Here is a 24,765-nt window from a genome sequence, read left to right as displayed (position 1 = left end):
AACAATCGCAACCATCTTCCTTTGTGCTGGGTATGACTCCAACCAGCAGAGAGTTTTCCCCCTGATTCCCATTGACTTCAGTTTTACTAGCGTTCCTTGATGTCATACTCTGTCAAATGCTGCCTTTGATGTTAAAGGCCGTTACTCTCTTCTCACCTCTGGAGTTCAGTTCTTTTCTCCATGTTTGGACCAAGATTGTGATGAGGTCAGGAGCCGAGTGGCCCTGGCAGAAGCCAAACTGAGCATCAGTGAGCAGGTTGTTGCTGAGCATATACCACTTGGTAGCACTGTCGAAGACTCCTTCCATCGCTTTGCTGATTATCAGGAGTAGACTGATAGGGCGGTAATTGGCCAGGTTGGATTTGTCCTGATTTTTGTGCACAGGATCTACCTGAGCAATTGTCCACGTTGTCGGGTAGATGCCAATGTTGTAGTTGTACTGGAGCAGCTTGGCTAGGGGCGCAGCTCGGTCTGGAGCACAAGACTTCAGTGCGATTGCCGGAATGTTGTCGGGGCCCATAGCCTTTGCAGTATCTAGTGCCTTCAGCCATTTCTTGATATCACGTGGAGTGCATGGATTGTCTGAAGACTGGCATCTGTGATGCTGGGGACCTCAGGAGGAGGTAGAGATGGATCATCCACTCAGCACATCTGGCTGAAGTTGGATGCAGATTCTTCAGCTTTGTATTTTGCATCATTGAGGATGGGGATATTTGTGGAGCCTCCTCCTCCTGTCAGTTTTAATTGTCCATCACCGTTCACAAATGAATGTGGCAGGACTGCAGAGCTTAGATCTGATCCGTTGGTTGTGGGATCGCTTAGCTCTGTCTGTCGCATGCTGCTTATGCTGTTTGGCATGCAAGTAGCCCTGTGTTGTAGCTTCAGCAGGCTGATACCTAATTTTTAGATATGTCTGGTGCTGCTTCTGGCATGCCCTCCTGCACACTTTATTGAATCACAGTTAGTCCCCCGGCTTGTTGGTAATGTTAGAGTGAGGGATATCCCAGTCCATAAGGTTACACATTGTGGCTGAATACAATTCTGCTGCTGCTGATGCCCCACAGCGCCTCATGGATTCCTAGTTTTGAGTTGCTATATCTGTTCGAAATCTATCCCATTTAGCACAATGCTAGTGCCACACAACACGATGGAGGATACCCTCAGTGTGAAGATGGGACTGCATCTCTACAAGGACTGTGTGGTCGTCACTCCTACCAATACTGTCATGGGCAGATGCATCTGCGACAGGTAGATTGGCAAGGACGAGGTCAAGTAGGTTTTTCCTTACTGTTATTTCCCTCACTGCCACAGACCCAGTCTAGCAGCTATGTCCTTTAGAACTCGGCCAACTCAGTCAGTAGTGATAGTACCGAGCTGCTCTTGCTACCCTCAGTTCTTCCAATTGCTGTTCAATGTGGAGAAGCATTGATTCATCAACTGAGGGGGGTGTGGTCGGTGGTAATCAGCAGGAAGTTAGCTTGCCCGTGTCTGACCTGATGCCATGACACTTCATGGGGTCCGGAGTCAATGTTGAGGACTCCCAGGGCAACTCCAGCCCAACTGTATGCAGCTGTGCCGCCACCTCTGGTGGGGCTGTCCTGCCGATGGGATTGTGGTGTCTGGGACGTTGTCTGCAAGTTATGATTCTGTGAGTGTGATGATGTCAGGCTGTTGCTTGATTAGTCTGTGGGACAACTCTCCCAATTTTGCACAAGCCACCAGTTATTACTAAGGAGGACTTTGCAGGGTCGACAGGGCTGGGTTTGCTGTTGTCGTTTCCATTGTGTAGGTCGATGCTGGGTGGTCCATCCGATTTCATTCCTTTTTCTTATACTTTGTAGTGGTTTGACACAACTCGGTGGCTTGCTAGGCCATTTCAGAGGGCAATGCCAACCACATTGCTGTGGGTATGGAGTCACGTAGGCCAGGCCAGACCAGGCAAGGACAGCAGATTTCCTTCTCTAAAGAACATTAGTGAACCAGATGGGTTTTTACAACAATCGACAATGGTTTCATGATGACCACTAGACTAGCTTTTTAATTTCAGAATTATTAATTGAATTCAGTTTCCACCACCTGCTGTGGTGTGATTTGAACCCATGTCCCCAGAGCATTAGCCTGGGGCTCTGGGTGACTAGTCTAGTGACATTACCACTAAGCCACCGTCTCCGCATGAGAAATAGGAAAGGGGCACCAGAGGTAAAAGTGCGGGACTGGGAAGAGAAGCCATTGCCGGATGTCTACCCCCTCTGTCTATGATTAAATAGATGAGAATTGAACCAGACAACTGGAGTCCCATCCCAGCTGGACAGTGGTGGAGAGGCATTGGAGGAGGATGGTGGGATCAGCTGTGCAGAAGGCTGCGGACAGGTTGAGCAGGGTGAACAGGGAGGGTTTATCTTTGTCATAGTTGCATAGGATGTTGTTCGTGGCTTTAAGAACCATTTCAGTACTGTGGCATTGGCAGAAACCTGACTGGAGTGATTCAAACATGGCGGTCCATAAAGATGAGCACAGATTTTAGAGGTGACAACATGTTCAAGGACTTTGGAGAGGAAAGGGAAGTTGGAGATGGGGCAATAGTTTGTAGGGACAGTGGGGTCAAGGGTTGGATTTTGGAGGAGAGGTGATGACGGCAGTTTGAAGAAGCATGCTCTTGTATGTTTCTCAATGAACTAGGGTTGATTACAGATAGTGGGGTTTGAATACAATTCTGTTGCTGATGGCCCATACTGCCTCATTGATGCACAGCTTTGAGTTGCTAGAGCTGTTCTAAATCTGTTCAATTTAACACAGTGGTAGTGCCATGCAAAATGATGGTGTCCTCAGTGTGAAGACTTGACATGGTCTGTACAATGACTTGTTTAGTGGTGACCTCTACCAGTACTGGATAGATGCAACTGCGTCAGGTTTGTTGATGAGAACTAGTTCAAGTAGGTTTTTCGCATGTTGCTTGTCTCACCACCTGCCTCAAGCACAAGCTGGTAGCTATATCCTCCTAGACTCAACCAGCTCGAACAGTAGTGATGCTACCAAACCATTCCTTGTGATGGAAATTGAAGTCTCCCACCCCACAGCAAGCAGTTAGGAAGGCGAATGATATGTTGGCCTCCATTGCAAGGGGATTTGAGTACAGGAGCAAGGATGTCTTACTGCAGTTATACAGGGCCTTGGTGAGACCACATCTGGAGTATTGCGTGCAGTTTTGGTCTCCTTATCTGAGGAAGGATGTTCTTGTCATGGAGGGTAGTGCAAAGAAGATTTACTAGGCTGATTCCTGGGATGGCAGGATTGACTTATGAGGAGAGATTGGGTCAACTCGGCCTATGTTCACTAGAGTTTAGAAGAATGAGAGGGGATCTCCTGGACATCTATAAAATTCTAACAGGACTAGACAGGCTAGATGCAGGGAGGATGTTCCCGATGGCTGGGGAGTCCAGAATCACAGTCTCAGGATACGGGGTATGCCATTTAGAACCGAGATGAGGAGAAATTCCTTCACTCTGAGGATGGTGAACCTGTGGAATTCTCTACCGCAGAAGGCAGTGGAGGCCAAGTCATTAAATATATTCGAGAAGGAGATAGATATATTTCTTAGGGATCAAGGGATATAGGGAGAAAGTGGGAACAGGGTACTGAATTAGATGATCAGCCATTATCCTTTTTGAGTGGTGGAGCAGGCCCGAAGGGCCGAATGACCTATTCCTGCTCCTATTTTCGATGTTTCTTAACCAGAGTACATTCTGTATCCTTGATGCCCTCAGTGTTCCTTCCAACTGTTCAACATGGATGAGTACTGCTTCATCAACTGAATGAGGTAGGTGGTTGGTAATCAGCAGAAGCTTCCTTGCCCACATTTGACCTGATGCTGTGAGATTTCATGGGATCCAGAGTTACTGTTAAATAAAAATGGTTGTCTTTAATTTTTTGTTGGGCTGTAGATAAGAGTTTAATGAAAGGATTTTTGTAGATGATAAATTTCTTTGCAATCTGTAGGTGATATACTGATGACTTACAGGCGGTTTGGTTTCTGCCTGTTCTAGCCATTTTAAACAGGAACTGGCAATTTTTCATGAATGGCTCATTTCCATATGCATCCTATTGACATTTTTTTTTGACAGTTTTATGGTGTCTGTGGGCCACTTCACGTAAATATCAGTGTTTCTTTAGTACATAGGTGCTCAGAAATCTGCCCACACAACAGCCAAAAACTAAGTTTTTGAAAAAAATTAACCTGTTCAAGGAAATAAATGTACTTTAGACTATATATTTGTCTAGGAGTCATACTTGATGCAAATTATGAGTAGCATCAGCCATGTGAATTGTGATGCTGTAATCAGTGCATTGCTGAAACTTCTGAAGTGTTTCTGTATTGTTAAGAAGTAACTTATGGATGCCAGTTTTGCATAATATTTTTTGTTTTATACCAACAGGGATTTTTAGCTAATCAGAAGAGAGCTGAAAACCTGAAAGACCCATCTGTTCTTCCTGATTTATGTCTAAGTCATGCAAATCAGTTAATGATCATGTTAACAAACCACAAGAAGCTGCTGGATATTAAACAGAAATGTACCACTGCTAAGCAGGAACTGGCAAACAACTTGCAAGTCAGATTGAAGTAAGTTTTAATCATTCTTGGGAGGACAAAACATTGTCATACACTCTGGAAATGAAGTGGCAATTACCAGCCCCTCACTACAAAAAAAGGAATGATTTATTTAAAAAGTACTTGCCAGAGTGTGTGGCTTTTTTTTAGTTTTGAATATTTTTCAAGTGGCATATCTTCGTTTTTCAATTTCCTTGCAGAGTTGGTGGAGTTCAATTTATAGATAGAGCTGCAGGTAAATTGAAGCCCTCCAATGCTACAAAGATCCTTTTTGCTAAATATATTATGGGTGTGTTCTCTTCCTACAGCACTGTGGTATCAGTAAGTGATGCTCCAGTTCTTGAACTGTGTAAGGAGCTTTATAAACTGTCTCAAAATTGTTCCCCACCCCCTTATTTATATTTTCAACACTATTATCATTATTTTGGAACCCATTCTTGGATTTTACTTAACTTGGAATAGGAGATATTTAATCTTCGAACATTAGCATCTTATTGAAATTTGTTTTCTTTTCCAATGACAGTTCTACACTAAGTGCACTAGCACTATCTGATTGCTGTACATTGCAACCTAAATGTTAAAACATAATATGCAACTTAAACGTTTAGTTGAAGATGGCTGTTTTTACTTTCTGAAACAATTGCTAAATTAGTATTTCTAAAATAAAATATGCTGTTTTTTCAAGGAAGTGTTAGCTCTGGCCTGCCTTGGTTTGTGGTGCACTGAGTGCCCATTACTGAAAAAGGTCATCAATTTCAGTGCTGTGCTAATTCAAGCCAAGAAGAATGCTATTCTTTAACTAACAATAAGTGCAAACTTGCAAAAATTTATAAAAGAAAACTACTGCAGATGCTGGAAATCTGAAATAAAAACAAGAAATGCTGGAAATACTCAGGTCTGGCAGCATCTGTGGAGAGAGAATCAGAGTTAACGTTTCAGGTCAGTGATCCTTCATCAGAACTGGCAACGGTTAGAAATGTAATAGGTTTCCAGCAAATAAAGCGGGGGTGGGGCAAGAGATAACAGAACGCAAGGTGTAGCTAGGACAAGGTCACAGAGAATAACTGACCAGAAGGTCATGGAGCAAAGGTAAACAGTATGTTAATGGTGATTTGAAAGACAAAGTATTAGTGCAGAGAGGGTGTTAATGGACAGAAAAATGAACAGCCCTGGCCCAAAGCACAAACATGAAATAAAAACAGTGGGCAGGCACATGTTAAGAAAAATGAATGATTAAACAAACCTAAATAAAATAAAAAGAAACAAAATAACTGAAAATAAAAAGGGGGGGGGGGCTGTTATGCTCTGAAAAAGATTATGTTCCATTTACACATAGTATCATAGAATGGTTATAGCACAAAAGGAAGCCAGTCAGCCTGTCATGTGTATGCCAGCTCTCTGCAAGAGCAACTCCGCCAGTCCCCTATAATTTGTTTGGTGATTGTCAGTACAGGATGAAATACCCACAGGTTCTTGGAAAATCTCTGGGGTACAAAACATGCTTAAATGCTTTCAGGGGTGTGGAACTAAGGACCACTGCTTTTTTTAAAGAGCCAGCACGGGCATGATAGGCCAGATGATGGCCTCCTGTGCTGTATGTGTCTGTGATTCTATGTGGAAATGTAGGTTTAGGTTTTGAGATTTTTTCTGCAGAAGACAAAAAGGCTGATTTGTGGTTTTAGTGTGGAATGCATTGTTGGCCTCTGACCGCAGTGCAAAGAGCAGTACTTATTTTCAACTGTTAAGATCACAGTGGCATATAATGTTGTGCATTTGTTTATTGTTGTACTGATGCATGTAATTGTAGTTTGGCAATTCCTGGCTGGCACTGAATTTTGTAGGTGCTGACTGTTATCCAGAGCAGGAAAAGATCCTGTTCTATTCTGAACCAGTGGATTTGCTCACTTAGAGGAAATGAAGCAGTTGGACAGGTCTGTGGCAAGAATGGAATTGATAGCATTTGGGGATATGGAACTAACAACAAGTACATTATCCTCAAATGGAATGGAAACTTTCAATAATGTAGTTGAATATCTTTTTTTTTCTGCCACCTTCTGTTTTCTCTTCTTCCTCATGTCAAAATGATGAATATTCTTCACATTTTGAAAATTAACCTAGTGTTAAAGTGGTATAATCAATCTAGGAAATTAATTCTCTAAATAAGGGAGCAGGGGAGATGGTGACCATATGCCCATCATAAATTTCCTTAAATGTGAGTAGGTAACTTGCATAGTTGGTTGCAAACTTGCTTTCTATTTGTAGGCATTCAGTATTTTTCACTTGGGTATTAATCTATGTGAAATGAGAATACAACTTTGAGTTCTTGAATTTTCATTTCTCTACAAAAGTCAGAGGGTTTAAGTACAAATGCATGCAAAGCGATATTTGATCAGATGATGGCACTGTAAGAGCTGTTCTGTGATGTACTGAAATGTGAACTGAGATGCCTTACATGTTTGGATCATACTTGTGTATTCACTGGCAGCTTTTTTCTTTTTGGTTGCATGATCTTTCAAAACAAACTAACTTTTTACAGTAAGTAAAAGACTGAAGAGCTTTTTTATTGCAATCTCTGTACACTTTATATGTGTGTTAGTTGAGGAAGGATGGGTGGGTCATCATTTTAATTTTAATTTGGAGGACAAGAATAACATTCCAGAGAGTATTACCCAGCTGGGTCTTGAAAACTTGGCTATCTCTTGTTAACCTACGCTGCAAAAGTTTTTTTTCCCCCTACAAGTGAGAAATATTTTAGCTTCTGATGTATGGATCCAGGTATAAGACCCAATTATTTGTCTTGTGGTACACCCACCCATTTTATTGCGAATGCAGTGTTTAAATAAGTGGTTGAAGACTGATCAAAGCTTCTAACATTTTGGGCAGGTTACCAATTTAAAAAAAAATTAAATCCAGCTTAATTAGCATTTGTTGCTTCCAGGTAACTCAAGAGATTTTTTCCCCAAATGAATGCCCTTTGCAGCAAAAATACAAATACATAGATTTTGAAATTGTCTCTTTAGACTTTTTTAAATTTTATTTTAGAGATACAGCACTGAAACAGGCCCTTCGGCCCACCGAGTCTGTGCTGACCATCAACCACCCATTTATACTAATCCTAAATTGAGATAAGGAGGCCCAAAAGAAAGAAAGAAATTAATCCCATATTCCTACCACATCCCCACTTCAATTCTCCGACCACCTAACTATTTTAGGGGCAATTTACAATGGCCAATTTACCTATCAACCTGCAAGTCTTTGGCTGTGGGAGGAAACCGGAGCACCCGGCAAAAACCCACACGGTCACAGGGAGAACTTGCAAACTTTGCACAGGCAGTACCCAGAATCTAACCCGGGTCGCTGGAGCTGTGAGGCTGCGGTGCTAACCACTGTGCCGCCCAAATAGAAGTTACTTGTTTATTTAAATGTGCTCAGTTGTTCTGTTCTGTAATTTTATGGCACTGTACAAGTGCAATGACAAAAGTGTTCTTTCTAAGCCAGTTTATTCTCATCGGTTCTTTCCTAATGCACTGTTCTATAAAGCTTCAACTTTACCAGAGGAAGTTTTTCCATTTGTCATGGGGCTATTGGGTTTTAAGTGGTGCAATGGAATGCTGTCAAAGAGCCATTATTGAGTGCTAATTTTGAAAGGCTAACATAGTATGGTAGTTCTTATGTTTTGTTCAACTGTAAACATGCTTTTGAACTCCATGTAATGCCATGAACTTTTTTTTCTCCTCTTTAAGTTTTGCCTCCAGTCACCTACACGGACCATTTCCCAAACTGGAGGGTCTTTGCTACTTGCAATTAACAAATTATTTGTTAATTTTGAGTTGTTACTGGAAAAAAATATGACCAGATTGTTTTGCTTTTTATTAGTTTTGGTTGTAACCCTAGATAACTTGTATTTTGGATATAGTGGAAAAAATTTTGAAATATGATTAAGAATCATATAGCCATTCTGTTGAATAAAATGCATAAATATCTTTTGCAGGGTATAAAAAACACAGTTCTGTTTTGGTGGCAGCATTTGATTTATTTCCATTTATAATGGTAGATTTTAAACTAACATTTGCTAAATTAAAACCAGTTTCTTTTATGAATGGACTATCGCACTTTTTAAAAAAAAAGGTCAATTTTTTAAATTGAGAAACTGAGGTGCAGGGTCAAGACATGGCACTAAAACTGCAAGAGGGAAAAAGACAATGTCTGGTGCCAGGATAAGGGAGATCATGGTTCAGATGAGGATAACTTCAGAAAAGTCAAGTGTTCGAATGAATCACACTGGGAAGAGTGGGATACAGGTTTTGCTAAGGGAGATTGAGAGATTAGATGATGAATTTAACCAGGTGGATGTCCAGAGTAATCTTTGGTTTACATTCTGTGCAAGGTGGTTGTCCGTTTTGAAAAAACAGATCAGACTGATGATGGATGACGTTGTTTCCAAGTTGAGAGCACCTAAACTGAATTGGTATTAGCAGATAAATAGACCACTGGCGGACAATTTAAATCATGTAAAACAAGTGGAGGGCAAATATTTGAGCATAAGAAATGAGGATAACGAGGGAGCAAATCAGTTTAAAATTAAATTTGAATGGGGTATTATTCATCTTATAGAACAGATAAGCCAAACCGTTTGCTTCAGTTTCTATCTTCCAGATTGTATCTGAGTTGCAAGAGGTTTCCTTTTATAGAAATAAGGATGCATTTTCAGCCAGTGCCAATCACTACACACAAAATCAATATTTAAGATGTTTTTAATGCTACAGATCTTTTTTCCTATGCCCATTGCAAAGTTGCAGTTCAAAAAGCAAGCATTAATTCTTTGTGAATTGAAATATGACCTTATGCAAAAAGTAATTTGGAATAGTGAGCTGTATATTGAACATTGAAAATTACTTCTCGTAACTTGAAATATGTGTCTGTACCTCCATGGTGTCTTTTATTAATCTGTTCCTGTTTGTGGTACAGCAAGGTGAGAATTTCCAAACTTCAGATCGGCTCCTTATTACTCTCGTCAGGCAGCTTGGAGTGGTGTAGGGATGGCATCTTCTTTGGCCTCCTTGTCTCGAGAGACAATGGGTAAGTGCCTGCAGGTGGTCAGTGGTTTGTGAAGCAGCGCGTGGAGTGGCTATAAAGGCCAATTCTAGAGTGACAGACTCTTCCACAGGTGCTGCAGATAAAATTGGTTGTCGGGGCTGTTACACAGTTGGCTCTCTCCTTGCACTTCTGTCTTTTTTCCTGCCAACTGCTAAGTCTCTTTGACTCACCACACTTTAGCCCCGCCTTTATGGCTGCCCGCCAGCTCTGGCGATCACTGGCAACTGACTCCCATGACTTGTGATCAATGTCACAGGACTTCTTGTTGCATTTGCAGACGTCTTTAAAGTGGAGACATGGACGGCCGGTGGCTCTGATACCAGTGACGAGCTCGCTGTACAATGAGTCCTTGGGGATCCTGCCATCTTCCATGCAGCTCACATGGCCAAGCCATCTCAAGCGCCGCTGGCTCAGTAGGGTGTATATGCTGGGGATGTTGGCCGCCTCGAGGACTTCTGTGTTGGAGATACGGCCCTGCCACCTGATGCCAAGGATTCTCCGGAGGCAGCAAAGATGGAATGAATTGAGACGTCACTCTTGGCTGACATACGTTGTCCAGGCCTTGCTGCCGTAGAGCAAGGTACTGAGGACACAGGCTTGATGCACTCAGAATTTTGTGTTCTGTGTCAGTGCGCCATTTTCCCACACTCCCTTGGCCAGTCTGGACATTGCAGTGGAAGCCTTTCCCATGCGCTTGTTGATTTCTGCATCTAGAGACAGGTTACAGGTGATGGTTGAGCCCAGGTAGGTGAACTCTTGAACCACTTCCAGAACGTGGTCGCTGATATTGATGGATGGAGCATTTCTGATGTCCTGTCCCATGATGTTCATTTTCTTGAGGCCAATGGTTAGGCCAAATTCATTGCAGGCAGCCGCTATCCTGTCGATGAGTCTCTGCAGACACTCTTCTGTGTGAAATGTTCATGCAGCATCGTCGGCAAAGAGGAGTTCCCTGATGAGGACTTTCCGTACTTTGGTCTTCGCTCTTAGATGGGCAAGGTTGAACAACCTGCCACCTGATCTTGTGTGGAGGAAAATTCCTTCTTCTGAAGACTTGAGACGCATGTGAGAGCAGCAGGGAGAAGAAGATTCCAAACAATGTAGGTGCGAGAACATAGCCCTGTTTCACGCCCCTCAGGATAGGAAAGGGGTCTGATGAGGCACCACTAAGCTGAATTGTGCCTTTCATATTGTCATGGAATTGAGGTGATGCTTAGTAGCTTTGGTGGACATCCGATCTTTTCTAGTAGTCTGAAGAGACCACGTCTGGTGACGAGGTCAAAGGCTTTGGTGAGATCAATGAAAGCAACGTAGAGGGGCATCTGTTGTTCACGGCATTTCTCCTGTAGCTGGCGAAGGGAGAACAGCATATCAATGGTGGCTCTCTGTGCTCGAAAGCCACACTGTGCCTCAGGGTAGACACGGTCAGCCAGCTTCTGGAGCCTGTTTAAAGCGACTCGAGCAAAGACTTTCCCCACTATGCTGAGCAGGGAGATTCCACGGTAGTTGTTGCAGTCACCGAGGTCACCCTTGTTCTTATCGAGAGTGATGATATTGGCATTGCGCATGTCCTGTGGTACTGCTCCCTCGTCCCAGCACAGGCATAGCAGTTCATGTAGTGCTGAGAATATAGCAGGCTTGACACTCTTGATAATTTCAGGGGGAATGCCGTCCTTCCCAGGGGCTTTTCCACTGGCTACAGAATCAGTGGCATCACTGAGTTCAGATTTTGTTGGCTGTACGTCCAGCTCATCTATGACTGGCAGAGGCTGGGCTGCATTGAGGGCAGTCTCAGTGACAACATTTTCCCTGGAGTACATTTCTAGGTAGTGCTCAACCCAGCAGTCCATTTGCTTGCATTGGTCAGTGATCGTGTCCCCTGATTTAGATTTGAGGGGGGCGATCTTCTTGATGGTTGGCCCAAAAGCGCTCTTAATGCCATCATACATTCCTCTGATGTTTCCGGTGTCGGAGGCCAGCTGAATATGACTGCATAGGTGTTGCCAGTAGTCATTTGCGCAGTGCCTGGCTGTTCTTTGTACAGCGCTTCTGGCTGCTTTAAGTGCTATGGATGTTAACTTGCTGGGGGCTTTCTTGTAGTTCAGCAATGTGATGCGCTTAACGGCTATGACAGGTTCCAGCTCTTCAAAGTGAGATTGAAACCAGTCCGCATTCTGCTTCACATGTTTGCCATAGCTGGTCATTGCTGAGTCATAGATGGCGTCTCTGATGTGGGATGGCATAAATGTGTACTTAATGTACAAATAGGCTGTTTCCAACAAGCAATCAAATTAAAGAATGAACTTGCCCTTATATAGCACTTCATTGCATCCTTCGGATATTCCAAAACACTTCTGAGAAATTTAGTTTGAAGTGCAGTTGATAAATGCAGTAATGAATTTCTACACAGCAAGAGCACACAAATCGGGTAAAAGACAAATAATTGGTTGATCTGTTTTGGATGATGGTGGAACATTAACCCTTCACAATCCTCTTCAAGTGGTATCGAGGATCTTTTACATCTACCCGAAAAGGTTTAACATCTTAACTGAAAAAGGAAACCTCCAGCAGTTCGCCACTCCCTAGGTTACAGAGATGGGGAGAGGTGAGGCTGTGAAGGTATTTGAAAACAAGGTTGAGAATTTTAAAGTCAATGTATTTGCCAGACCAGGAGCCAATGTACGTCAACAAAAATAGAGGTGATGGATGAATGAAACTTGACACAAGTTAGAATATAGGCAGCAGAGTTTTAGTTTAGTTTAGAGATACAGCACTGAAACAGGCCCTTCGGCCCACCGAGTCTGTGCCGACCATCAACCACCTATTTATACTAATCCTACCCTCATTCCATATTCCTACCACATCCCCACCTGTCCCTATATTTCCCTACCACCTACCTATACTAGGGGCAATTTATAATGGCCAATTTACCTATCACCCTGCAAGTCTTTGGCATGTGGGAGGAAACCGGAGCACCCGGAGGAAACCCACGCAGACACAGGGAGAACTTGCAAACTCCACACAGGCAGTACCCAGAATTGAACCAGGGTCGCTGGAGCTGTGAGGCTGCGGTGCTAACCACTGCGCCACTGTGCTGCCCAGATTTGGATGAGTACAAATTTATGGCGGGTGGAAGCTAGAAGTCTGGCCAAGAAAGCATTAGATTAGTAAAGTCTAGAGATAATGAACTTACCGTGGCAGCAAGCGGACCTGGGAGGAATCGCATCCGGAGTGGGACCTGAAAAGGAAAGAGCGGGGCTCGAGGCCCTTACTTCCCTGGAGACCGGAGCGGCGGCAGTCGAACCCGGGAGGAATCTCATCCTGAGTGGGACCTGAAAAGGAAAGAGCGGGGCTCGAGGCCTTTAATTACATGGAGACCGGAGCAGCAGGCTCTGTCTGTGTCTCTGCACGCTGAGATTCAAAAGAGGGGAAAAAAAACTTAGTGACATCACGGGAAATCTGCAAAATGATTGGTTGGGAAAGTAACAGCTGTTAGTGCATTTAAATAGCTTAATAAAAATAAGAGGAATTTTTTTTGTGAAAAAAATCCTCAAAACCTACGGTAAAAGTGATAAGGTGAGTACTACTAAAGTGTTTTTTTAAATTAGAGTAATTTATTAAGGAATTTAGATTGTAATGGGTAGAGTTTGGAGCAGAACAAGACCCCGACTATAATTAGTATTTTTTATAGGGAGTTACTAGGTGATCTAAAGATAAGTCATGGCAGGAGAGCTCACACCCGTGATATGCTCCTCCTGCACTATGTGGGAAATCAGGGACGCTGCCGGTGTCCCTGACGACCATGTGTGCAGGAAGTGTATCCATCTGCAGCTACTGGCTCCCTGCATTACAGAGCTGGAGCTGTGGGTGGATTCACTGGAGCATCTGCGATGCTGAGGATGTCATGGATAGCACGTTTAGCGAGGTGGTCACGCCGTAGTTGATGCTGCACAGGCAGAAAAGGGGTGGGTGAACACCAGGCAGAGTAGTAGGTGCGGGCAGGTAGGCAGGAGTCCCCTGTGGCCATCCCCCTCTCAAACAGATATATCACTTTGAATACTGTTGGGGGGGATGATCTCCCAGGGAAAGCAGCAACAGCCAAGTTTGTGGCACCATTGATGGCTCTGCTGCACAGCAGGGGTGGGGTGGGGGGTCAAAGACTGGGAGAGCCATAGTGATAGGGGATTCAATTGTAAGGGGAACAGACAGGCGTTGCTGTGGCCGCGAACGAGACTCCAGGATGATCTGTTGCCTCCCTGGTGCTAGGGTTAAGGATGTCTTGGAGCGGCTGCAGGATATTCTGAAGGGGGAGGGTGAACAGCCTGTGGTCTTGGTACATGTCGGTACCAACGACGTAGGTAGAAAAAAGGATGAGGTCCTGCAAGATGAATTTAAGGAATTAGAAGCTAAATTAAAAAGCAGGACCTCAAAGGAAGTAATCTCAGGATTACTTCCTGTGCCATGTGTTAGTGCGTATAGGAACAGAAGAATAGACCAGATGAATGTGTGTCTGGAGAAATGGTTCAGGAGGGAGGGATTTGATTCCTGGGACATTGGGACCGGTTCTGGGGAAGGTTGGACCTGTACAAGCGGGACGGGTTACACCCAGGCAGGACCGGAACCGATGTCCTCGTAGGGGCGTTTGCTAGTGCTGTTGGGGAGGATTTAAATTAGAATGGCAGGGGGATAGGAACCTGAGCGGGAAGATTGAGGAGGAAGAAACGAGGATAGAAACAAAAAACAGGAAACAAAAAGGCAAAAGTGGAAGGCATAGAACTCGAGGGCAAGAAACAAATGGGGCCTTAGTGGGAAATAATGCTAAGATAACTAAGAATGTTAAAAAGACATGACTAAAGGCATTGTGTTTCAATGCGCAGAGTATTCGCAATAAGGTAGGCGAATTAACCGCGCAAATAGATATGAATGGATATGATATAGTTGCGATTACGGAGACATGGCTGTTGGGTGACTAAGGATGGGAACTGAACTTTCAGTGGTATTCAATATGTAGGAAGGATAGGCAAAAAGGGAAAGGAGGTGGAGTAGCATTGTTAGTAAAAGAGGAAATCAATACAATGGTGAGGAAGGATATTAGCTCAGAGAATCCTGATGTGGAATTTGTATGGGTGGAGCTAATAAACACCAAGGGGCAGAAAACGTTGGTGGGGGTTGTTAATTTTTTTTTATCCATTCATGGGATGTGGACATCACTGGCCAGGCCAGCATTTATTGCCCATCCCTAATTGCCCTTGAGAAGGTGGTGGTGAGCTGCCTTGAGCCGCTTCAATCCATGTGAGGTAGGTACACCCGCAGTGCTGTTAGGAAGGGAGTTCCAGGTTTTTGACCCAGCGACAGTGAAGGAATGGCGATATAGTTCCAAGTCAGGATGGTGTGTGACTTGGACGGGAACTTGCAGGTGGTGGTGTTCCCATGCATCTGCTGCTCTTGTCTTTCGAGGTGGTAGAGGACGCGGGTTTGGAAGGTGCTGTCTAAGTAGCCTTGGTGCGTTGCTGCAGTGCATCTTGTAGATGGTATACACTGCTGCCACTGTGCATCGGTGGTGGAGGGAGTGAATGTTTGTGGATGGGGTGCCAATCAAGCGGGCTGCTTTGTCCTGGATGGTGTTGAGCTTCTTGAGTGTTGTTGGAACTGCACCCATCCAGGCAAGTGGAGAGTATTCCATCACACTCCTGACTTGTGCCTTGTAGATGATGGACAGGCTTTGGGGAGTCAGGAGGTGAGTTACTCACTGCAGGATTCCTAGCCTCTGACCTGCTCTTGCATCCACGGTATTTATATGGCTACTCCAGTTCAGTTTCTGGTCAATGGTAGTCCCTAGGATGTTGATAGTGGGGGATTCAGCGATGGTAAGGCCATTGAATGTCAAGGGGAGATGGTTAGCTTCTCTCTTGTTGGAGATGGTCATTGCTTGGCACTTGTGTGGGCGAATGTTACGTGCCACTTATCAGCCCAAGCCTGGATATTGTCCAGGTCTTGCTGCATTTCTACACGAACTGATTCAGTATTTGAGGAGTCGCGACCCCCAAACAGCAGTGGTGATGTAGAGGATGGCTGTAAACAAGTACTTGGAGGTGCATGCATTAAGGGTGCAACTGTAATTATGGGTAACTTTAATCTACATATAGATTGGGCAAACCAAATTAGCAATAATACTGTAGAGGAGGAATTCCTCGAATGCATACATTATGGTTTTTTGAACCAATACGTTGAGGAACCAACTAGAGAACAGGCCATCCTACACTGGGTATTGTGTAATGAGAAAGGATTAGTTAACTGTCTTGTTGTGCGGGGTTCCTTGGGGAAGAGCAACCATAACATGATGAATTCTCTATTAAGATGGAGGGTGAAGTAGTTGATTCCGAGACTAGGGTCCTGAATCTAAATGAAGGAAACTATGAAGGTATGAGGCGCGAGTTGGCTATGATAGATTGGGGACTGTTACTTATAGGGTTGACAGTGGAGAGGCAATGGCTAGCATTTAAAGAGCGCATGGAAGAATTGTTCATTCCTGTCTGGCGCAAAAATAAAACAGGAAGGGTGGCTTAACCGTGGCTTACAAAAGAAATTAGGCGTAGTATTGGATCTAAGGAGGAGAAATCTAAAATGGCCAGAACAAGCAGCAAACCTGAGGATTGGGAGCAGTTTATAATTCAGCAAAGGAGGACAAAGGGATTGATTAAGAAGGGGAAAATAAGAGTACAGGAGTAAGCTTGCAGAGAACATAAAAACTGACTGTAAAAGCTTCTATAGATATGTGAAGAGAAAAATATTAGTGGAGACCAATATGGGTCCCTTACAGTCAGAAATGGTGGAATTTATAATGGGGAACAAATAAATGGCAGACCAATTAAATACATACTTTGGTTCTGTCTTCACAGAGGAGGACACAAATTACTTCCCAGAAATGTTGGGGAACATTGGGCCTAGTGAGAAGGAGAAACTGTATGAAATCAGTATTAGTAGGGAACTGGTGTTGGAGAAATAGGGGTTGAAGGCCGATTAAATCCCCAGGGCCTGATAATCTACGTCCCAGCGTACTTAAGGAAGTGGCCTTTGAAATAATAGATGCATTGGTCATTTTTCAAAATTCTATCGACTCTGGAACAGTTTCAACGGATTGGAGGGTAGCTAATATAACCCCACTATTTAAAAAAGGAGGTAGAGAGAAAACAGGGAATTATAGACCAGTTAGCCTGACATCAGTAATGGAGAAAATATAGAGTCCATAATAAAAGATGTAATAGCAGAGCACTTGGAAAACAATGACAGATTGGACAAAGTCGACATGGATTTACGAAAGGGAAGTCATGCTTGACAAATATGCTGGAATTTTTTGAGGATGTAACTAGTAAAATAGATAAGGGAGAACCAGTGGATGTGGTGTTTTTGAACTTTCAGAAGGCTTTCGATAACGTCCCACATAAGAGATTAGTGTGCAAAATGAAAGCACACGGGATTCGGGATAAGGTACATAGATTCGTTGGCAGACAAGAAACAGAGTAGGAATAAAAGAGTCTTTTTCCGAATGGCAGGCAGTGACAAGTGGGGTACCGCAGGGATCAGTGCTAGGACCCCAGCTATTCACAATATATGTTAATGATATAGATGACGGAATTAAATGTAATATATCCAAGTTTGCAGATGACACAAAGCTGGGTGGGAGTGTGAACTGTGAGGAGGATGCAGAGAAGCTCCATTGTGATTTGGACAGGTTGAGTGAGTGGGCCAATACATGGCAGATGCAGTATAATGTGAATAAATGAGGTTATCCACTTTGGTGGCAAAAACAGAAAGGCAGATTATTATCTGAGTGGTGATAGATTGGGAAAGGGGGAGTTGCTGCGAGACTTGGGTGTCCTTGTGCACCAGTCGCTGAATGTAAGCATGCAGGTGCAGCAGGCAGTTAAGAAAAGCAAATGGTATGTTGGCCTTCATAGCAAGAGGATTCGAGTACAGGAATAAGGATGTGTTGCTGCAATTATACAAGGACTTGGTGAGACCACATCTGGAGTATTATGTGCAGTTTTGGTCTCCTTACTTGAAGGATGTTCTTGCTGTGGAGGAAGTGCAGCAAAGGTTCACCAGACTGTTTCCTGGGATGGCAGGGCAGACGTATGAAGAGAGATTGGGTCGATTAGGCTTGTATTCGCTAGAAGAATGAGAGGGGATCTCATAGAAACCTACAAAATTCTAACAGGACTGGACAGACTAGATGCAGGAAGGATGTTCCTGATGGCGGCGGAGTTCAGGACCAGGGTTCACAGTCTAAGGATACGGGGTAAGCCGTTTAGGACTGAGATGAGGAGGGACATCTTCACCCAGAGAGTGGTGAACCTGTGGAATTCTGTACCACAGAAAGCAATTGAAGCCAAATCATTAAATATATTCAAGAAAGGGTTAGATATAGTTCTTGGGGCTAAAGGGATCAAGGGATACGGGGAGAAAGCGGAAACAGGTTACTGAGTTTGGCTGATCAGCCATGATCGTATTGAATGGCGGTGCAGGCTCGAAGGGCTGAATGGCCTACTCCTGCTCCTATTTTTCCATGTTTCTATGTCTGGATGAATGTTTCAGCTGAAGCAGTGGCAGAGATGGATGATGTTCGAGGTGGCAGTGGCCTTGATGGAGTGCAATATGTGGTTCGAAACTCAGCTTGGGGTCAAATAGCATGCTGAGTTTACAAATGGCCTGATTCAGCCTCAAGCAGTGGCCCGGGACAGGGGTGGAGGTGGTGACTAGGGAAGTAACATCAGCATTTTTATTTGGATGAGGTATTAGTAACATCTTGGGTTCGTTGTTCAGCCTGGCAGGGAACATTTGTTGTATTGTACTGTTATATAACGAAGGGTATTCTCCTATTTGGATGGGCCAGTAGTATTTCAGTACTGTCAACTAATTGCATCCTTTGGAAATACAACTGGTCAACAACTATGATCCTACATTGGTTAGAAGATTGCATTATACTGTGCTACAACTTAGCTATGTGATTCCTAAGCCCTGTTAGAAGACCTTCTAATAGGGCTTGGCATCTCTTATTTCTTGTAGCCTAAAAGAGAGGTCCTGTTTTAGCAAGTGGAGTATAATGAGTGATGGCCAAATTAGTCTCTTTAGGAAGATGGGATATTTCATTGACCGAAGTTTCAGCCTTCAGCTCCTTTGGACAGAGTGAAACGTGAGAGGGGAACGGAGTAAAAAGTGGAAAAGAACCAGCAAAACACAGTTCCTTTTTAAAAAAAAAAAAAAAATTTGGCTCAATACTATCAGCGTCGCCATTATTACTTCTGGAGTCCACCATGTGTAGTTAAATGTGAAAATCCAGAAGTTGCTGTCACTTTTTGTACACTTTCCTGTAGCGTGTGCTTTTGAAAACCCTGGAGATTGCAATTAAGTGGAAATCACTGAACTGCCAGAACTTTTCCTTTTACACTATTAGTTTTGCTATAAAAACTTTTGAAAAAGTTAAACCTTATAGAAAGAGGTGTAAATGAGTGTTTAATGGCTTTCTAAGTTTATAATTGCTGCTGAAAAACCTCTCTGGCCCTGAAAAACTTATTTGTAGAATGTTAAATTTCTCCTTTGTGATAAAATCCACATTTTTTTGATTTTTCTTTTTAGTTTATTGTAGCCTCTTCCTTAATCCCACATTTATGTCCCTAACATTTATTTCGTTCAATAAAATTTCATTAAAAGTGAGGGATAATCACTGCTTTTTAATTCCTGAAATAAAAACAGAAAATGCTGCACTCAGCAGGTCTGGCAGCATCTGTGGGGAAAGAAACATCATTAATGTTTCATGTGATGACCTTTTCTTTAGAACATTCATTTTACTTTTTGGTTTGATGTCTAAGAATATTTCAGTGCGTTTTGTTGCCTACCCTGTTTGATGACATCACTGTTGTTGGATGTTTGGAGATCTTCTTGACTTGGCATCAGATTTCAACCACTGTCACAAATTGGGAAGTGCATGCCGAAAGATTGCTATATCTTTATGGGCGGCTTTATGTGAGGTCAGCTGCAAGCACCATAACTTGGCTCACCACGAAATCCGGCCTTTGTCTATGAGCAATGCTATGGGAAATGATTTACTTACAAAGTTTCAAATGTAGATCACAAGTTAATTACAAATGAGGACTGGCATTTGGCCCATTTTAATTAATTCTTGGAGAGATCCTAGTGTTCGATTGGATGTAGTAGTCAGTGATTTTTTTAATGTTCTAATTTTTGCCTTGGCTACTCTTTCTGAAAGTTTATTTCACATACTGATTACATTTTGTGTGAAGAGGAATTCCCTGATGTCAGTCCTAAAATTACTTTTTCTAGCATAAACCTGTGACCCCTTGCTCTACTCCCAAAGTTTAATTTAAAGTAATACTCCAGGTTATCTTTTTCTATATCCTTGATAATTTTTATTTTATTTTTTATTTTATTTAGATACAGCACTGAAACAGGCCCTTCGGCCCATCGAGTCTGTGCCGACCAACAACCACCCATTTATACTAATCCTACCTTAACCCCATATTCCCTACCACATCCCCACCATTCTCCTACCACCTACCTACACTAGGGACAATTTACAATGACCGATTTACCTATCAACCTGCAAGTCTTTGGCTGTGGGAGGAAACCGGAGCACCCGGCGGAAACCCATGCGGTCACAGGGAGAACTTGCAAACTCCGCACAGGCAGTACCCAGAACTGAACCCGGTTCGCTGGAGCTGTGAGGCTGCGGTGCTAACCACTGTTCCGCCCTTTTTGTGTATCTGAACGTCATCTCTGAGACACCTCCAAGGTGAAAATCAAAGTCTTGCTATTAAGTCAACCCAGATAGAGTCATAGTCATTTATGGCACAGAAGGAGGCCAATCGACCCATTGAGTCCATGCCAGCCCTCCATGGAGCTTTTCAGTCAGTTCTACTCCCCCGCTCGATCCTAGTCACCCTGCAAGTCTATTTCCTTCAAGTAGTCATCCAATTTCCTTTTAAGTCTTTGATTTGTCTCCACTTCCACCTCCCTTGTGGGTAGCGAGTTCCAGATCATTACTATCTACTGCATAACAAAATGTTCTTCCTCATATTCCCCCTGCATCTCTTGCCCAAAACCTTCAATCTGAGTCCCCTAGTCCTTCTACCATTAGTTTAATGGGGAACACTTTTTCGTTGCCGAACTTATCAAAGCCTGTCATAATCTTGTACGTTTCTATTAAATCTCCCCTCAATCTCCTTCGTTCGAAGAACAACAACCCCAGTTTTTCCAATCTAACCTTGTAATTAAACTCCTCCATCTCTGGAACCATTCTGGTAAATCTTGTCTGAACCCTCTCAAGGACCCTAGTATCCTTCCTAAAGTGTGGTGACTAGAACTGGATGCAATACTGCAGTTGGGGCCTAACCCGAGCTTTATAAACGTCCAGCATAACTTCCCTTCTTTTGTACTCTTTGCCTCTGTTTATGAAGTCCAAGATCCCATATTCTTTACTAATCCCTCTCTCAATATGTCCTGCCACCTTCAAAGGTCGATGCACATGCATCCCCAGGTCCCTCTGTTCCTGCACACTCTTTGGAACTGTGCCATTAAATATATATTGCCTCTCCCTATTCCTTCTGTCACAATGCATTACCTCACACTTGTCAGTATTAAATTCCATCTGCCACCTCTCTGCCCATTTTTTTTAATTCATTCATGGGATGTGGGCGTCACTGGCTATGCCAGCATTTATTGCCCATCCCTAATTGCCCTTGAGAAGGTGGTGGTGAGCTGCCTTGTTGAACCGCTGCAGTCCATTTGGGGTAGGTAGACCCACAGTGCTATTAGGAAGGGAGTTCCAGGTTTTTGACCCAGCAACCGTGAAGGAACGGCGATATAGTTCCAAGTCAGGATGGTGTGTGACTTGGAGGGGAACTTGCAGGTGATGGTGTTCCCATGTATTTGCTGCCCTTGTCCTTCTAGTTGGTAGAGGTTGCAGGTTTGGAAGATGCTGTCTAAGGAGCCTTGGTGCATTGCTGCAGTGCATCTTGTGGATGGTACATACTGCTGCTACTGTGCGTCGGTGGTGGAGCGAGTGAATATTTGTAGATGGTGTGCCAATCAAGCGGGCTGCTTTGTCCTGGATGGTGTTGAACTTCTTGAGTGTTGTTGGAGCTGCACCCATCCAGGCAAGTGAAGAGTATTCAATCACACTCCTGACTTGTGCCTTGTAGATGGTGGACAGGCTTTGGGGAGTCAGGAGGTGAGTTACTCACCTCAGGATTCCTAGCTTCTGACCTGCTCTTGTAGCCAAGGCAGTTATATGGCTACTCCAGTTCAGTTTCTGGTCAATGGTAGCCCCCAGGATGTTGATGGGGGATTCAGCGATGGTAATGCCATTGAATGTCAAGGGGAGATGGTCATTGTCTGGCACTTTTGTGGCACGAATGTTGCTTGCCGCTTACCAGCCCAAGGCTGGATATTGTCCAGGTCTTGATGCATTTCTACATGGACTACTTCAGTATCTGAGGAGTCATGAATGGTGCTAAACATTGTGCAATCATCAGCGAACATCCCCACTTCTGACCTTATGATTGAAGGAAGGTCATTGATGAAGCAGCTGAAGATGGTTGGGCCTAGGACACTACCCTGAGGAACTCCTGCAGTGATGTCCTAGAGCTCAGATGATTGACCTCCAACAACCACAACCATCTTTCTTTGCGCTAGGTATGACTCCATCAGTGGAGGGTTTTCCCCCTGATTCCCATTGACCTCAGTTTTGCTAGTGCTTCTCGATGCCATACTCTGTCAAATGCTGCCTTGATGTCAAGGGCAGTCACTCTCACCTCACCTCTTGAGTTCAGCTCTTTTGTCCCTGTTTGAACCAAGGCTGTAATGAGGTCAGGAGCTGAGTGGCCCTGGCAGAACCCAAACTGAGCGTCACTGAGCAGGTTATTGCTAAGCAAGTGCCGCTTGATGGCACTGTTGATTACACCTTCCATCTCTTTACTGATGATTGAGAGTAGGCTGATGGGGCGGTATTGGCCGGGTTGGACTTGTCCTGCTTTTTGTGTACAGGACATACCTGGGCAATTTTCCACATTGTAGGGTAGATGCCCGTGTTGTAGCTGTACTGGAACAGCTTGGCTAGGGGCGCGGCAAGTTCTGGAGCACAGGTCTTCAGTACTATTGCCAGAATATTGTTCGGGCCCATAGCTTTTGCAGTATCCAGTGCCTTCAGTCGTTTCTTGATAACACACGGAGTGAATCAAATTGGCTGAAGTCTGGCATCTGTGATTTTGGGGACTTCAGGAGGAAGCCGAGATGGATCATCAACTCGGCACTTCTGGCTGAAGATTGCTGCAAATGCTTCAGCCTTATCTTTTGCACTGATGTGCTGGGCTCCCCCATCATTGAGGATGGGGATATTTGTGGAGCCACCTCTTCCAGTTAGTTGTTTAATTGTCCACCACCATTCACGGCTGGATGTGGCAGGACTGCAGAGCTTAGATCTGATCCGTTGGTTATGGGATCGCTTAGCTCTATCGCATGCTGCTTACGCAGTTTGGCATGCAAGTAGTCCTGGGTTGTAGCTTCACCAGGTTGACACCTCATTTTGAGGTATGCCTGGTGCTGCTCCTGCCATGCCCTCCTGCACTCTTCATTGAACCAGGGTTGGTCTCCTGGCTTGATGGTAATGGTAGAGTGGGGGATATACCGGGCCATGAGTTTACAGATTGTGGTTGAGTGCAATTCTGCTGCTGCTGATGGCCCACAGAACCTCATGGATGCCCAGTTTTGCATTGCTATCCCATTTACCACGGTGGTAGTGCCACACAACACGATGGACGGTATCCTCGATGTGAAGGCGGGACTCGTCTCCACAAGTACTGTGCGGTGGTCACTCCTACCAATGCTGTCATGGACAGAAGCATCTGCGGCAGGCAGGTTGGTGAGGACGTGGTCAAGTATGTTTTTCCCTCGTGTTGGCTCCCCCACCACCTGCCACAAACCCAATCTAGCAGCTATGTCCTTTAGGACTCGGCCAGCTCGGTCAGTAGTGGTGCTACCGAGCCACTCTTGGTGATGGACATTGAAGTCCCCCACCCAGAGTACATTTTGTGCCCTTGCCACCCTCAGTGCTTCCTCCAAGTGCTGTTCAACATGGAGGAGTACTGACTCATCAGCTGAGGGAGGGCGGTAGGTGGTAATCAGTAAGAGGTTACCTTGCCCATGTTTGACCTGATGCCATGAAACTTCATGGGGTCCAGAGTCGATTTTGAGGACTCCCAGGGCAACTCCCTCCCTACTGTATACCACTGTGCCACCACCTCTGCTGGGTCTGTCCTGACGGTGGGACAGGACATACCAGGGGATGGTGATGGCAGTGTCTGGGACATTGCCTGTAAGGTATGATTCCGTGAGTATGACTATGTCAGGCTGTTGCTTGACTAGTCTGTGAGACAGCTCTCTCAACTTTGGCACAAGCCCCCAGATGTTAGAAAGGAGGAGTTTGCAGGGTCGACAGGGCTGGGTTTGCCGTTGTCGTTTCCGGTGCCTAGGTCGATGCCTGTTGGTCCGTCCGGTTTCGTTCCTTTTTATTGGCTTCGTAGCAGTTAGGTACAACTGAGTGGCTTGCTCGGCTATTTCAGAGGACATGTAAGAGTTAACCACATTGCTGTGGGTCTGGAGTCACATGTCGGCCAGACCAGGTAAGGACAGCAGATTTCCTTCCCGAAAGGACACTCGTGAACCAGATTGGTTTTTACAACAATCGACAATGGTTTCATGGCCATCATTAGACTGGCTTTTTTTAAAATTCCAGATTTATTAATTAAATTCAAATTCCACCTTCTGCTGTGATGGGATTCGAACCCATGTCCCCAGAGAAATACCCTGGGTCTCTGGGTTACTAGTCCAGTGATAATACCACTATGCCACCGCCTACTGTTAGCCTATCTATGTCCTGTTGTAGGCAGTTCATAGCATCCTCACTGCTTGCCACACATCCAAGTTTGGTGTCATCAGCAAATTTTGAGATTCTACTGTAAGTCATTTATATATAGCAAAAAAAGCAG

General features: G+C 44.2%; 1 protein-coding gene across 5 annotated transcripts in view; it reads left to right on the top strand.

Moving 5' to 3' along the window:
- rb1cc1 (RB1-inducible coiled-coil 1) overlaps positions 1-24,765 on the top strand; it is a 311,904-nt gene that overhangs the window by 97,845 nt on the left and 189,294 nt on the right. For all 5 annotated transcript variants that reach the window (XM_068031835.1, XM_068031832.1, XM_068031833.1 and 2 more), the window contains one exon: positions 4,434-4,618. In XM_068031835.1, the coding sequence (XP_067887936.1) occupies positions 4,434-4,618 (185 nt within the window). The remainder of the gene's footprint in view (positions 1-4,433; positions 4,619-24,765) is intronic.

This window comes from Heterodontus francisci, chromosome 5 (assembly GCF_036365525.1).
Source record: "Heterodontus francisci isolate sHetFra1 chromosome 5, sHetFra1.hap1, whole genome shotgun sequence".
NCBI classification, from domain to species: Eukaryota; Metazoa; Chordata; class Chondrichthyes; order Heterodontiformes; family Heterodontidae; genus Heterodontus; species Heterodontus francisci.
The sequence above is the reverse complement of the archived record's forward strand: the minus strand, read 5'-3'. Positions and strand labels throughout refer to the sequence as shown.